Genomic DNA, 12946 nt, shown 5'->3' on the forward strand with positions numbered 1-12946 from the left:
GGCATGATTAACACTAATATGCATGTACCGGTATACACACAATTCCCACAAGACTTATAGGTAACATATGCATTCCACTTGCATGTTTGCATATTATACTTAGATGAATTCATGCATTCAACATATGCATATTACATCTAGACGAATATATGCATGTCTACATATACAGATTTATATTTGAAAAGATAAAGAGAATCAAGAACCGATCCATGGGGACCGATTTTATCATGATGCCAACACATAACCCGCTATCTTTATCATAACATAAACTCTGTTTTTGCATAAAACTAAGCATGTACAGAATTTTATTTTCGTAAGAATGAAAGGTATCAAAGTCACATCTATGGGAATCGGTAATACCATAACACAACCACAATCACAAGCTATTCTATCATGAAATAAATTCTGTTTTGACATAAAAGAAACATACATAGAAATTTATTGTAAAAAGGGGTGAAGGAAATCAAAAACGAACCCATGGAAGAGGATCCATAGATCCTCTCTCATGTATTATAGAGTAGACATATGGATCTACTCATTTTTCCATAGATTTTATGTCTACATCTTGCATAGAATCGAACCAGCATTCGATTTCTCACTCATATTCAAAAGAGAAGACCCGTACCTTTGATGAAAATTGAAAAATAGAGAAGGATGGTGGTGGAGCAAGGGCTGTTGGAGAACGAGCGGGACCTGTCGTGTAGTTTCACTACCCATGAAATTAAGATAGCCCTCGCCTCCTAATGCCATTGTTATGAAATGAATCATCTTGTGAAGTGAAATCCCACGATCAAAAATAGGAGAGACACGCCCTAAGCAAGACATTCCAGTGTACATTTCCTCCCCCATTAGTAGAAACACGAGTGTCTTATCACCAACAATTGTCTGGTCATGACTCTCAACATATGAAACACATGCCTCAGTGTATCTCCTATTTGTCAGGCACAAGACAATCTCCTTTACAGACCGTAGTTCATCCCTTTTGTTGTTTAGATAATCAATCCACTTGTCAGGGATTGCCATGGCCAACCGATAATCAAAACCAATTCCACCTTCAGAAATAGCTCGACCCAGTGTGGGCATACCAGAGACATCCTCAGCAATCAAAATGGCATCAGGATGGAGATTATGGATAAGAGAATTGGCTAGCATAAGATATACAATGGCATCCACATCAGTAGCGTCACTAAAATATTCGTTATAGTTTCCTGAAAATACCATTTTAACGCCATGATGATGATACTGAAAAGAAGTAATCACTGTGTATATGTCTGACCCGATCCATTTATATATTGGATCCGGTCCAGACCCAATTGGTGTATATGTAAACTAACATGTTTAAAGGGGTATTTTTGTACCCTAGTTTTATTCACTTAATACATTTTAATAGACTGAGAGGTGCAGCCGATAATCGACTGAAAACCCCTTTCTCTGAAATCTCTCTCTCTCTCTCCCCTCTCTCTTTTTCTCTGTGATAGGTAAGAGTGGAGATCGAAGGCTCCTTTCTTTCATGGTATCAGAGCAGCGTGACGACTGTGCGTGAAGAGCAGCCTTGGCTTCACGGTGGCTCGGTTTCACGGTAAAAAGCAGATCCCTTTCACGGTGACAGTCGACCCTTTCTGAAAATATTCCCTCTGCTAAGATCGTGTTTCTGGAAGTATTTCACTGTGACAGTTTCACGGTGACAGTCGACCCTTTCTGAAAATATTTCCTCTGCTGAGTTCGTGTTTCTGGAAGTATTTCACGGTGACAGTCGACCCTTTCTGAAAATATTCCCTCTGCTGAGTTCGTGTTTCTGGAAGTATTTCACTGTGAGTTCGTGATTCTGAAACGACCCTTTCACGAAAACAGTCGATCCTTTCTGGAAGTATTCACGGTGAGTTCGTGATTCTGAAAAATATTTTTGAGTTCAGAAAATATTTTTGCAAAGTATTTCTGTTGTTTCGTGGGTTCTGGAAGTTTTTCACGGTGAGTTCGTGATTCTGAAAAATATATTTCTGAGTTCGTGATTCTGAAACTGTTGTTTCGTGCATCACGAAGTATTTCTGCTGTGTATCTCCCATACTCTGTTGTGGAATACCTAAGTGTCAGCCGAGTGTCTTGTCAGTCGAGTCCTCTGCTGTGATATACCTAAAATCCTGTTAGCCGAGTCCTCTGTTGTGATATACCTAAGTGTCAGTCCAGGTTTTCTCAAAATGGATTTCTCTCATGGGCAGTCATGTCTGTCCTCAAGCTTTCTCGGTCAACTAGTCTCTGAAAAATTGAATAACTCCAATTTCTTAACCTGGAAAAGACAGATCAATCCATTTATAAAGAGTCAGGACCTCTCTGGTCATCTGGATGGATTTATTCCACCGCCTCCAGACTTCCTCTCGCAGGAAAAGGCGGACGATAAAGGAGAACAATTTGTTGTTTTTCGCAAGAACCCAGAATATGTTGCTTGGATGAAGAGGGATCAATCGTTAGTGGCCTACATCACTTCAACTCTCTCACAGGAGGTCCTTATTGCTCTTCCTGATGATTGTTCGGCCAAGGAACTGTGGGATGAGTTAGTTCAAACGTATTCACAAATTTCTGAGGCAAGAATTATGTTTCTTAAGCGAGAGTTTCAAATGCTGAAGAAAGATTACATGTCTGTTATGGAATACATGAACAAAATGAAAGGCATCATGGACCAGCTGGTTGTTGTTGGGTGTCGTGTCAGTGAAAAGGATAAAGTACAACAAACCTTGAGTGGATTGGGGTAAGACTATCATGTTATGACGACTACCTTATTATGTTTACCAGAACTTCCAAAGTTTGAAGATCTTCGTGCGAAATTATTGCAATATGAGATGACTCTGAAAGGATCTTCTGAAGATTCTCATGGGAATTCAGGAACACAAGATGTGCTAGCTATGGGAATGAGTTATGGCCGAGGACGAGGAAGTTCTTTTCGAGGAAAAGGAGGCCAAGAGAGAAACACCTATGGAGGTCGTGGCATACTTCCGACACCCAATATACAAGGACAAAGACCCATTCTCACTTGTTTTCTATGCAACAAGAAAGGGCACATTAAAGCAAATTGTTGGTTTAATCCTCAAAACAAAGGGAAAGCTCCACAAGCAGAGGCTAGGAAGGATGGAGAAGTAAAGGAGTTGTTGTTGTCAGCCTTGGCAGGATTGAATATGAAGCAAAATGATAAAGGAATTTGGTATGTCGACTCTGGAGCAGCTACTCATGTCACAGGTGATGCAGGTAAACTCTTGACTCTTACTCCTTATGTTGGCAAGAATAGCATAGTCACAGGAGATGGATCTCATCACTCAATCTCACATACTGGAAATGCCATTATACCAATGTCAAAGTCCTCTCTTAAACTTTCAAGTGTCATCCATGCACCTAATATTCAAAAGAACATTGTTTCTGTCTCAAAACTTGTTAATGATGCCAATGCTTCAGTTGAATTTACTCCCTCTTATGTTTATGTCAAGGATCTTCGCACGAGAAAGACATTCGCTGAAAGAAAACGATGGGGCAACATGTATATCTTTCGAGAAGATCCTTCCTCCATTCATTCCGACTATTCATCCGTGAAGCCTCACCAACGTCAATTTTTTGATCCTGATTTTATATTTAACATTTCTGAATGTAATAAGCCAAGACTTTGGCATAGTCGTCTTGGCCATTGTGGTCGTCATTTTATTGAAAAACTTGTCTTGAATAATTTTATTCCTAAGTCCAGTCTGAGTTCAGAGGTTGTTGATATCAAGTGTTCTAGTTGTCTTTTATGTAAGAGTCATGTCTTACCATTTGCTTCCATCAATAAAAGAGCTTCAAGGCCATTTGAGGTCATTTGTTCAGATGTCTGGGGTCCTGCCCCAATTACTTCTCTTTCTGGCATTAAATACTATCTTATTTTCATTGATAGTTATTCACGTTATACTTGGATATTTTTTATGAAGCACAAATCAGAAGTCTTTGGATTGTTCCAAAGATTTCATTCTTTTGTTCAAAATCATTTCTCTACCAACATTCTCAATTTCCAGTGTGATGGAGGAGGTGAATTCTCCTCGAGTGACTTTGTTGGTTTCCTTCAATATAATGGGATAAAGAGAAGAGTGTCTTGCCCATATACACCTCAACAAAATGGGATTGCTGAGAAGAAGCATCGACATATTGTAGAGACTGCATTGAGCATGATGCACGGGAGCAATCTTCCTGTATCATTATGGACTGAGGCTTTTCACTCCACAGTCCATGTGATAAATCGATTGCCCATGAGTATCTTAGAAAATAAGCCACCATATTTCTCTCTTTTTGGCATACAACCTGATTACCATGCATTACGTGTGTTTGGGTCTATTTGCTATGTTAACATTGACAGCTCACTCAGACACAAGCTCCAAGATAAAGCCTTAAAATGCAAGTTTATAGGATATGCAGAAGACTATAAACGGTACAGGTGCTATGATCCTCTGAGTAAGCGTGTCAAGATATCAAGGAATGTAATCTTCGATGAGATGAACTTTGATGCTCAGGATGCTAATTCAACCCTTCATGCTGATAACTCAAGCCCCAACATTGAGGTATACTACCCATGGTTAAATTCAGAACTCTTTTCCAATGGTAAAGTATACTGTCCAGAAAATTGCAGTCAGAAAGAGACACATGAGGAATCAGCAAATGAAACTCAAACGAAAGAAACTGTTCCACATGTCTTGGAGCCAGCAAGGTATAAAGGTATTGTGTACACCCGGCAAGAGAAAGAGCCCTCATTAGTCTCTTGTACAAGTACGGATCCATCTTCACAGACAATGGATATCAAAAGATCCTCACGGATTCAACATCCACTTGACAGGTGGGTAATTTATAAAAAAAAATCATTGGATTTTCAGTTGTTCTTGACATCCATAAGTAAAGAGGATGAGCCCCTCATGTTGTATCAAGTTGCGAGCTCTAGAAGATGGGTAGAAGCAATGAATGAAGAAATGGAAGCTCTACATGAATGTGGAACATGGGAGATTGTACCCAGGCCACTAAACAGAAATGTTGTTGGGTCAAAATGGGTGTACAAGATAAAGTATAAACCAGACGGGAGCATTGAAAGGTACAAGGCTATACTTGTAGCCAAGGGATTTACACAAGAAGAAGGCCAAGACTTTGATGAAACTTTCAGTCCTGTAGTTAAAATGGGGACCATTCGCATTGTGTTGGGTCTAGCCATTAAATATGGATGGACATTGAGCCAGTTGGATGTAAAAAATGCATTTCTGCATGGGGATTTAAAAGAGGAAGTTTATATGGAACAACCCACTGGATATGCAAAACGAGAAGCCAAAAAATATGTATGCAAGTTAAAGAGAGCACTCTATGGTTTGAAACAAGCCTCTCGTTCCTGGTTCGACAGTTTTTCTCTAGAGATACAATGGCATGGCTTCTCTCGGTCCCTTCTGGATCACTCATTATTTATTCACAATGAACAAGGAGTCACTACTTTCCTATCAATATATGTAGATGACATCATCATCACAGGGAACTGTAAAAGTCACATTGAGCAAGTGAAGAAGTTATTAAATCAGAGATTTAAGATGAAAGATTTGGGAGAGCTGCGATATTTTCTTGGGGTAGAAGTTGATAAAAGAAATGATACACTCACCCTTACTCAGCACAAATACACGTTGGACATTCTCAGCAGAGCAGGCATGACAGATTGTAAGTCGTTAACAACTCCAAGTGTCATTCATCAGAAACTGAGTTCAAAGGAAGGGGACATATATGGAGATCCCACTAAGTATCGCAGCTTAGTTGGCATGTTGCAATATCTGACTTTTACTAGACCTGATATAGTATATTCGGTTAATCAGGTATCCCAGTTTATACATGAACCTCGTATGTCACATATGGAGGCAGTCAAACGTATACTTCGTTACCTGAAGGGTACAATTGGTGATGGGCTGGTATACAAGAAAAGGGAATTAGATCCAGGCGGGGGCCATGAGGACCATGAGATCGTCACTTATGCTGATGCTGATTGGGCGGGTGATCCAGACGAACGACGATCAGTATCCGGTTATTGCAGCTTCATTGGGCCAAACTTGGTATCCTAGAGTAGTAGAAAACAAAAGGCGGTTGCTAGATCGAGCACTGAGGCTGAATACAGATCCATGGCCACTGCCACGGCCGAGGCTACATGGATAAGACATCTCCTTACAGAAATGGGAGAACCGATTGCTCGGTCACTGTTGTTGTGTGACAATCAAAGTGCCATCGACATGTCTTTCAATCCCATCCACCATAGTCGAGCAAAGCACATTGAAATAGATCAACATTTTATTAGAAAAAAGGTTGAAGATAAAGAGATTGAGCCTATGTATGTGCCAACTGAAGAACAAGTTGCTGACATCCTCACTAAAGGGTTGACGAAGGACAGATTTTGGTTTCTGAAAGGCAAGTTGTACATGGTTCAGCACCATGCACAACTTGAGGGAGGCTGAAAAGAAGTAATCACTGTGTATATGTCTGACCCGATCCATTTATATATTGGATCGGGTCCAGACCCAATTGGTGTATATGTAAACTAACATGTTTAAAGGGGTATTTTTGTACCCTAGTTTTATTCACTTAATACATTTTAATAGAATGAGAGGTGCAGACGATAATCAACTGAAAACCCCTTTCTCTGAAATCTCTCTCTCTTCTCTCTCTCTCTCTCCCCTCTCTCTCTTTTTCTCTGTGACAGGTAAGAGTGGAGATCGAAGGCTCCTTTCTTTCAGATACAACATGGACGTAACCCCATCAAAACGGAACCCATCAAATTGAAACTCCTCAAGCCACCATCTCAAGTTAGAAAGAAGAAAACACAGGACTTCCCAGTTTGCATAGTTAAATAAACGACAGTCCCACAGCTTATGATAACCTCTTTTCACCAGTATGAAAGTAGGATTCTTGTGTACTCTGGCCTGCATCATAACCATTAAGTCCATCTGTCACATTTGTACTCACATGGCTGTGAACAATATCCATCAATACTTGCAAGCCTAAACCATGAGCTTTATCAATCAAATATTTAAGATCCTCGGGTGTTCCTGATCTACTGCTAACAGCAAAGAAGTTTGTAACATGATACCCAAAAGATGCATAATATGAATGTTCCATGACAGCCATCAACTGGACAACATTGTAGTTATTTGACTTAATAGGTGGCAGAACATTGTCCGCAAACTCTCTGTATGAGCTGATGTGTGGGTCTGAGCTACTCATTCCTACATGGGCTTCATATATGCGTGGTGCCAAAGGCTTTGCTGGTCGAGCATATTTGAACTGATACCTCTCCGAAGGGGGGTGGATCCCAATATACTCCATCATATGCAGCTGCAAATCTCGTGGGATCAACCGTTGCATATTTTATCCAGGCTGGGATTCGATCAAGCCATGCTCCATTGGCACACTTAAAACGGAACTTCACTTTTGAATTATGAGGAATTGTTGGATTGCCATCTGAGTTTGGTATTTTGATAGTCCAAACACCAAATTTGTTTCTTTCTATTTGGTGATGTGACCCATTCCAGCCATTGAAGTCTCCAATGAGTTGTGCTTCCCTTTTTCCGGCGAGAGGGAGGCTGCTGTTGCGAGAGGCAAGTCCGCCGGCTTCGGTTGCTCCGCTGCCGAGTAAGGGTTCGAGAGGAAGAGCGAGAAGGAGAGGGAGGCGCCGCTGTCGTCGGCCACGTCGTATGGAGAGAGAGAGAGAGAGGGCACAATGCTTACCTGCTAGATCACCGACGTGATGGCTGTGGGGGAAGGCTCACGCGCAGGGGCTCGTTGGAGATGCAATAGAGGGGGACGAGAGAGAAAGCGAAGGAGGAGGAGAGGGGCTGCGAGGTGAGGGCCTCCTCTCCCCCTTGCGTGTTTTTAAAACACGGGGGGGGGGGGAGGAGGGGAGGATGCATTTCGGGAAACCCTCAAAGGGTTTCCCTTTTTTTTCATAAGGGCAAGTGCGGCACACGGGAGGAGAAGAGGGTTTAAAAGAACCCTTGCCCCTCCGTGCTTTAACCCTAATGGGTTCGGGTCCGACCCGGCTCCGAACCTTTTTTTTCGAAAAAACGAGGGTTTTACAACGCTTCCTTAGATGCTAGTTCTGCGTGAGAATTAGACTCAACATAGGAATGGATTAGGGTTAAATAAGCACGGTACTTTGGAGAAAATGATTCATATGATACAAAGCAGGTAGGAAGAATAAAAAAATCTGAAGCTCCAACATACCTGAGGAGAAAAAGGAGGTAAGTAGATGAGGATGGAGAATCTTGAATTCTGCACTCAAACTAAACTAGAAGGAAACCAGAATTGGCCTCTAAGGTCCTTGTCTCCTCCTGGTCTATCTGATCTATAAATGGTATCCCAAAAACATCCGCCTATCTCCTACAATAGGTTTGGCCAAACCTATTTTCTTTGATCTAAATCTCCTTTTGAGTGCTTGCATTGTCATTAGCTCCTACTGGATTTGGCACCAAAAAAGAGAAACCAACCTCACTCTCCTCATCATCCTCAAGCTAACCAAAATATAATGTATTCTAAAAAAACTACAATTCTGAAAATCCATAGTTTCCTTTCAATGGGACAGAACATTTGTAACCGTTCTGCACATTCAAAAATCTAAGAAATAGTATTTTATTGCCCGAGGTGATGCATGTATTTATCCAAAATTAGCACAACCATTGGACTGGAAAATATCCAATGAAATATATCAGGGAATAGTTGCACCTGGTGCACATATCATTACTATTGTGTGTGTGTGTATATGGTTATGAGCCACAAGTTTTGTGGTATTGTATCTTGACTGTTCCAATTGCCAAAATTTAGCAGTAAAAAAGTGCCACTAGGCTTCACCAATGAAATTCCCCTGCTACTAGATTTCACAGCACATCTTCCTGAAAAAATAGGGGGGAGAAGTACGGCAATATTTCATCAATTGGATGTCTTGTTCAGAAACTTCTTAGACTCATTCGCTTCTGGCCCAACTAATTGCAATCAGTTGTAGCACCTCCACCTGATGTGTGGTATCAAATGCATATTGTTCCTTTCTATAAGGAAAAAATATGTAGAATAGGTTCTAAAGCATATGTTCAATAATTGACAAATGAAACTAACGGTAAAGAATACTGAGGATAGAGTATGTCATGTGGCATACATTTCTACAAGTTGTTTGTCGATGAAAAGGATCAGAATAAAAGAGTTCCTTCATGTTATTGCTTCGATACATAAAAAAATTCCATGCATCCGGCAGGAGAAAAAAGAGTGGGGGAGGTGGGCAGCCAAGCGGGTGGGGGTGGAGGGTGGGGAAGAGGGAAAACCTTTGCTCCAGGAGCCCATTCTCGATAAGTTATTCCCTCAGCACTGCAAAAACAGAAAAAGTGCAAAACACATGAAAATGGCAGCATCACATATCAGATTTCATAAATAGCTTGTATTGCAAAGTGAAAAAGGATCATATAGAAAGACATAATTAATCACCAAGACTATCCATAACAATGTCAATAAATAACTAGTACAGATAAACATGTGGTGAAGTACCCTTTAGCAAAACAAAATAACTTGCATGTGTGCTCCAACATCAACCAAGTTGTCATTACATGTGCCACAATGCGAACCAACCCAAATGTTCTGGTCTTTGCTTTTTTCTTTTTCATCTTCTTTGTCCTTTCCTTCTTTCTTTGGCTTGCTAAGGCAAGCTGGGGATAAACCCTGATAGGATTCAAGCCCATTTCCCCTCAGCTAAGATAATGAATCTAACCAATCAAGCTAACAGCTTCGACATCCACAATCAAAAGTTTGTGATTTTAGGAGGAAAGCCAGCGTTATGCTAATAAACACAATCAAAGCCCACAGTGATGTCAGACTCAACTTCGTGAGCTCAATTTCATGTTAGCTTTCAGTTACTAAATACATTTATTATTTACATGAGATATTTATGACGCAGTCATGCAGTGAATCACATTGAAATATCATTGGACACTTTTGAGAGTGTAGATAGATTGACATAGGCATGCTATACTCATTCTTTCCACATTTATTTCATAGGCATTCACAGTATTCTTCACCTTTACGATTTCCACTTGTATATAAGATCATTGCAGCATCTCATCCAAGTTAACAAAAAACAATTCTACTAGTTTTTCTATTAATGCTCACATTACATAGTCTCACTGCCCATTGTTTAAAAACCTGTGCATCATCTTATCAACTTCCAATCCAGTAACCAATCTACGCAAATAATCAACTTCTGTGCCTGGTCTATATCTATTAGATATATATGGGTGTGTATAGCATATGTGCTTTATGATTTGTGTGCATGTGCTTTATGATTTTAAGAAATCATTGTATTTTTTTTGTTCCAAGTAGACCGAATAGTCCCACCAGGTACTGACTAAGGCTTTTAGAGATCTTGCACCTAGGCAACAGCTAGCACTTCTAACTACATAGACTGCCAGTTCACACACAACACAGCCTCTTTTTCTTTTTATTCACTGATTTTATACTTGAGACCCTGTACTATTCATTTATATCGGTTAGAATGCCACTTGTCTTAGTTATTGCAAAATCTGGTGCCTCAAATTCTTTAAACTTATGAATCTTCTACTGGACCCTGAATGATGGTGATGGTGCACCTGCGCCATGTGTTTTGATAAAATTATGGGGACAACTCACCCCAAACAAATCTCCTCTTGAAAAAGAAAACACTTTCCCCAACCAAATCTGAACACACACACATCAGATGATGTAGGATCTATGTCACCTGGGTACAGGTACAGGTGCGGGTATAGGTACAGGTATGGAGGGTACGATATGGAAATTTCAAAAAATGTGGGTACGGAGACACGGCTATATATATATATATATATATATATATATATATATATATATATATATATATATATATATATATATATATATATATTAAATATCACATAAATATAAAATAAATTCAAAATAAAATTAATATAATCTATACATATGCTATATCTAAAATATATATTATATACTGAAAATATAATTATAAATTATAAATTAAATACAAACTTGTATGTATGGAGGGTAAAATGGTGTGTCCAGGTGTCAACGTGTGTTGACACGGGAACACGCATGTTGAGCCGGGTATGGAGGGCAAAATGGAGTGTCCGTATGACATAGTGTAGGATTGACTGTAAACAATCCCAACCATTTATGTTCCTCATCCAAGTTTTGTTTTCACCAGTTTGGGGCCAATTTAGACCTGATTAGAGCAAGAATTAGGATCAGGATTCAGGATCAATTTTAAACTTGATTTGATGCATAACCCGAAGCAAATTTTGATCAAGATTTACACATACCTCTAGACCCAATTGGGACCATTTTAGTTTAAAAATGAACCAAGTTTTGCATTTGAGATTGGACCAGTTTCTCATCTGCATAGACTTTGTTTCATGTGTGAATACAATATTTCAACGATTTCATACCTACTTTATAACTCTAATACAACTTTGGCTTGATTTTAGCCAATACTAGGTTATTAATATAATCACATAGTTTGTTTCTAAACTCTGGCCAAAATGGGAAGCAATTCATATCTAGTTGTTGACTCATGGTATCCAAATATTTGTCCATATTTGATTATCCTGTATGAACTTGAATCTGCACCCGAACCTCAGTCCAAGTTTGAACCCTGAAAATTAGAGCATAGTAGAATTAGAAGAGGATGAAAATTCAGGACTTCGTTATGGACCCAAAACTTGACCTAAATTTGGAGTAGGGTTCACAAAGTCGTCACCCATAACTAACCTGGAATTGGACCAGTTCTGGAAATAAATTCAAGCTAAAACATGGACATGATTAAATTACATTATTACAGCAGTCAGATGTGTAGTTCAATGAAAAAAAGTAGTCGTTGAAGTGCTAAATTTAAAACAAGAATGTCTGGACAACATGAAAAAGATAATCAGGAAACTAGTTGGAACAAATAAGACTAAAACCTGAACGTCTGGACAATGTCAAAAGATAATAAGTAAGCTAATTGGATCCAACAAGGTGAACCAAAATGAGCCATACCTGCGGTTGAATCCAAATTTCTCATATCCACGAGAAAATAAATCCAAACCTCCCTCATTTTTATCAATAAGGTGCCTGAACCTCCTGTACTGAGAATATCTGCACATATCACATAATTAAACATGGTATGAAAATCACTAAAGAAAAAATATAAAAACCTGTCAGTGTAACCTGTCCAAAAATCTGTGTTAATGACAAAATATAATAGGAGAATTTAATGCTCCTTCTTGATAAAGAAGTCGATCAGAATCATAGTGCCTCTCAAAAAAATATGGACAACCAAAAAATTAGATCAAATATTTGAAGCACGATTGTGTAATTTCACATGGAAGAACATGACCCACAGACCCAGTAAAACATGAATAAAAAACATAAAATATTTGTACCAAAAACATATGGAAGACATCCACAAAAGTAGATCAATTATTTGAAGCGTGATTGCATAATTTCACATGGAAGAACAAGATACAGAAAAATAAGAATGAACAATACAAATATCTGCACCCAATAAGGATGCAACAAAATACATGGTGGAAAATTTGCATATTATGAATTCTGATCTTCCCAGATTTGGCAAAAGAATGGCAGCATAAAAGAGAAACTATACAAATATAATAGTAATGTTGCAAATTCTCCAGATAACAAGTGTCGCCATCTTGGTCATGTACTGCAACCACATTACGCCCTCTGACGTGCAGCATTTGAACAAGCACCCATTGAATTCTCAGGCACAATGGTATGGTTAGAGCCCCACAAAAAAAAAGACACCTGAAAATCACAGAGCACATAGCTGCAGCTGACCATTAACAGAGACAAAAGGTCATTTCTCTCTTTTTTGAAGAAAGACACTGAGAATAACAAGTGAGTCGCTCAATGGAGAACCGAA

At 39.2% G+C, this 12946-nt stretch overlaps 1 protein-coding gene and 1 pseudogene across 1 annotated transcript in view; both read right to left on the minus strand.

The window, feature by feature from the left end:
• Positions 1–12946, minus strand: part of LOC149848503 (1,4-alpha-glucan-branching enzyme 1, chloroplastic/amyloplastic-like) — a 175410-nt gene that overhangs the window by 139224 nt on the left and 23240 nt on the right. The window contains exons 4-5 of the mRNA XM_089995773.1: positions 12061–12159; positions 9330–9372 (exon numbers count right to left, since the gene is read on the minus strand). Of these exons, the coding sequence (XP_089851899.1) occupies positions 9330–9372; positions 12061–12159 (142 nt within the window). The remainder of the gene's footprint in view (positions 1–9329; positions 9373–12060; positions 12160–12946) is intronic.
• On the minus strand, positions 559–8518 carry LOC149848504 (1,4-alpha-glucan-branching enzyme pseudogene; annotated as a pseudogene).

This window comes from Nuphar pumila, chromosome 1 (assembly GCF_984573655.1).
Source record: "Nuphar pumila chromosome 1, dmNupPumi1.hap1.1, whole genome shotgun sequence".
Taxonomy (NCBI): Eukaryota; Viridiplantae; Streptophyta; class Magnoliopsida; order Nymphaeales; family Nymphaeaceae; genus Nuphar; species Nuphar pumila.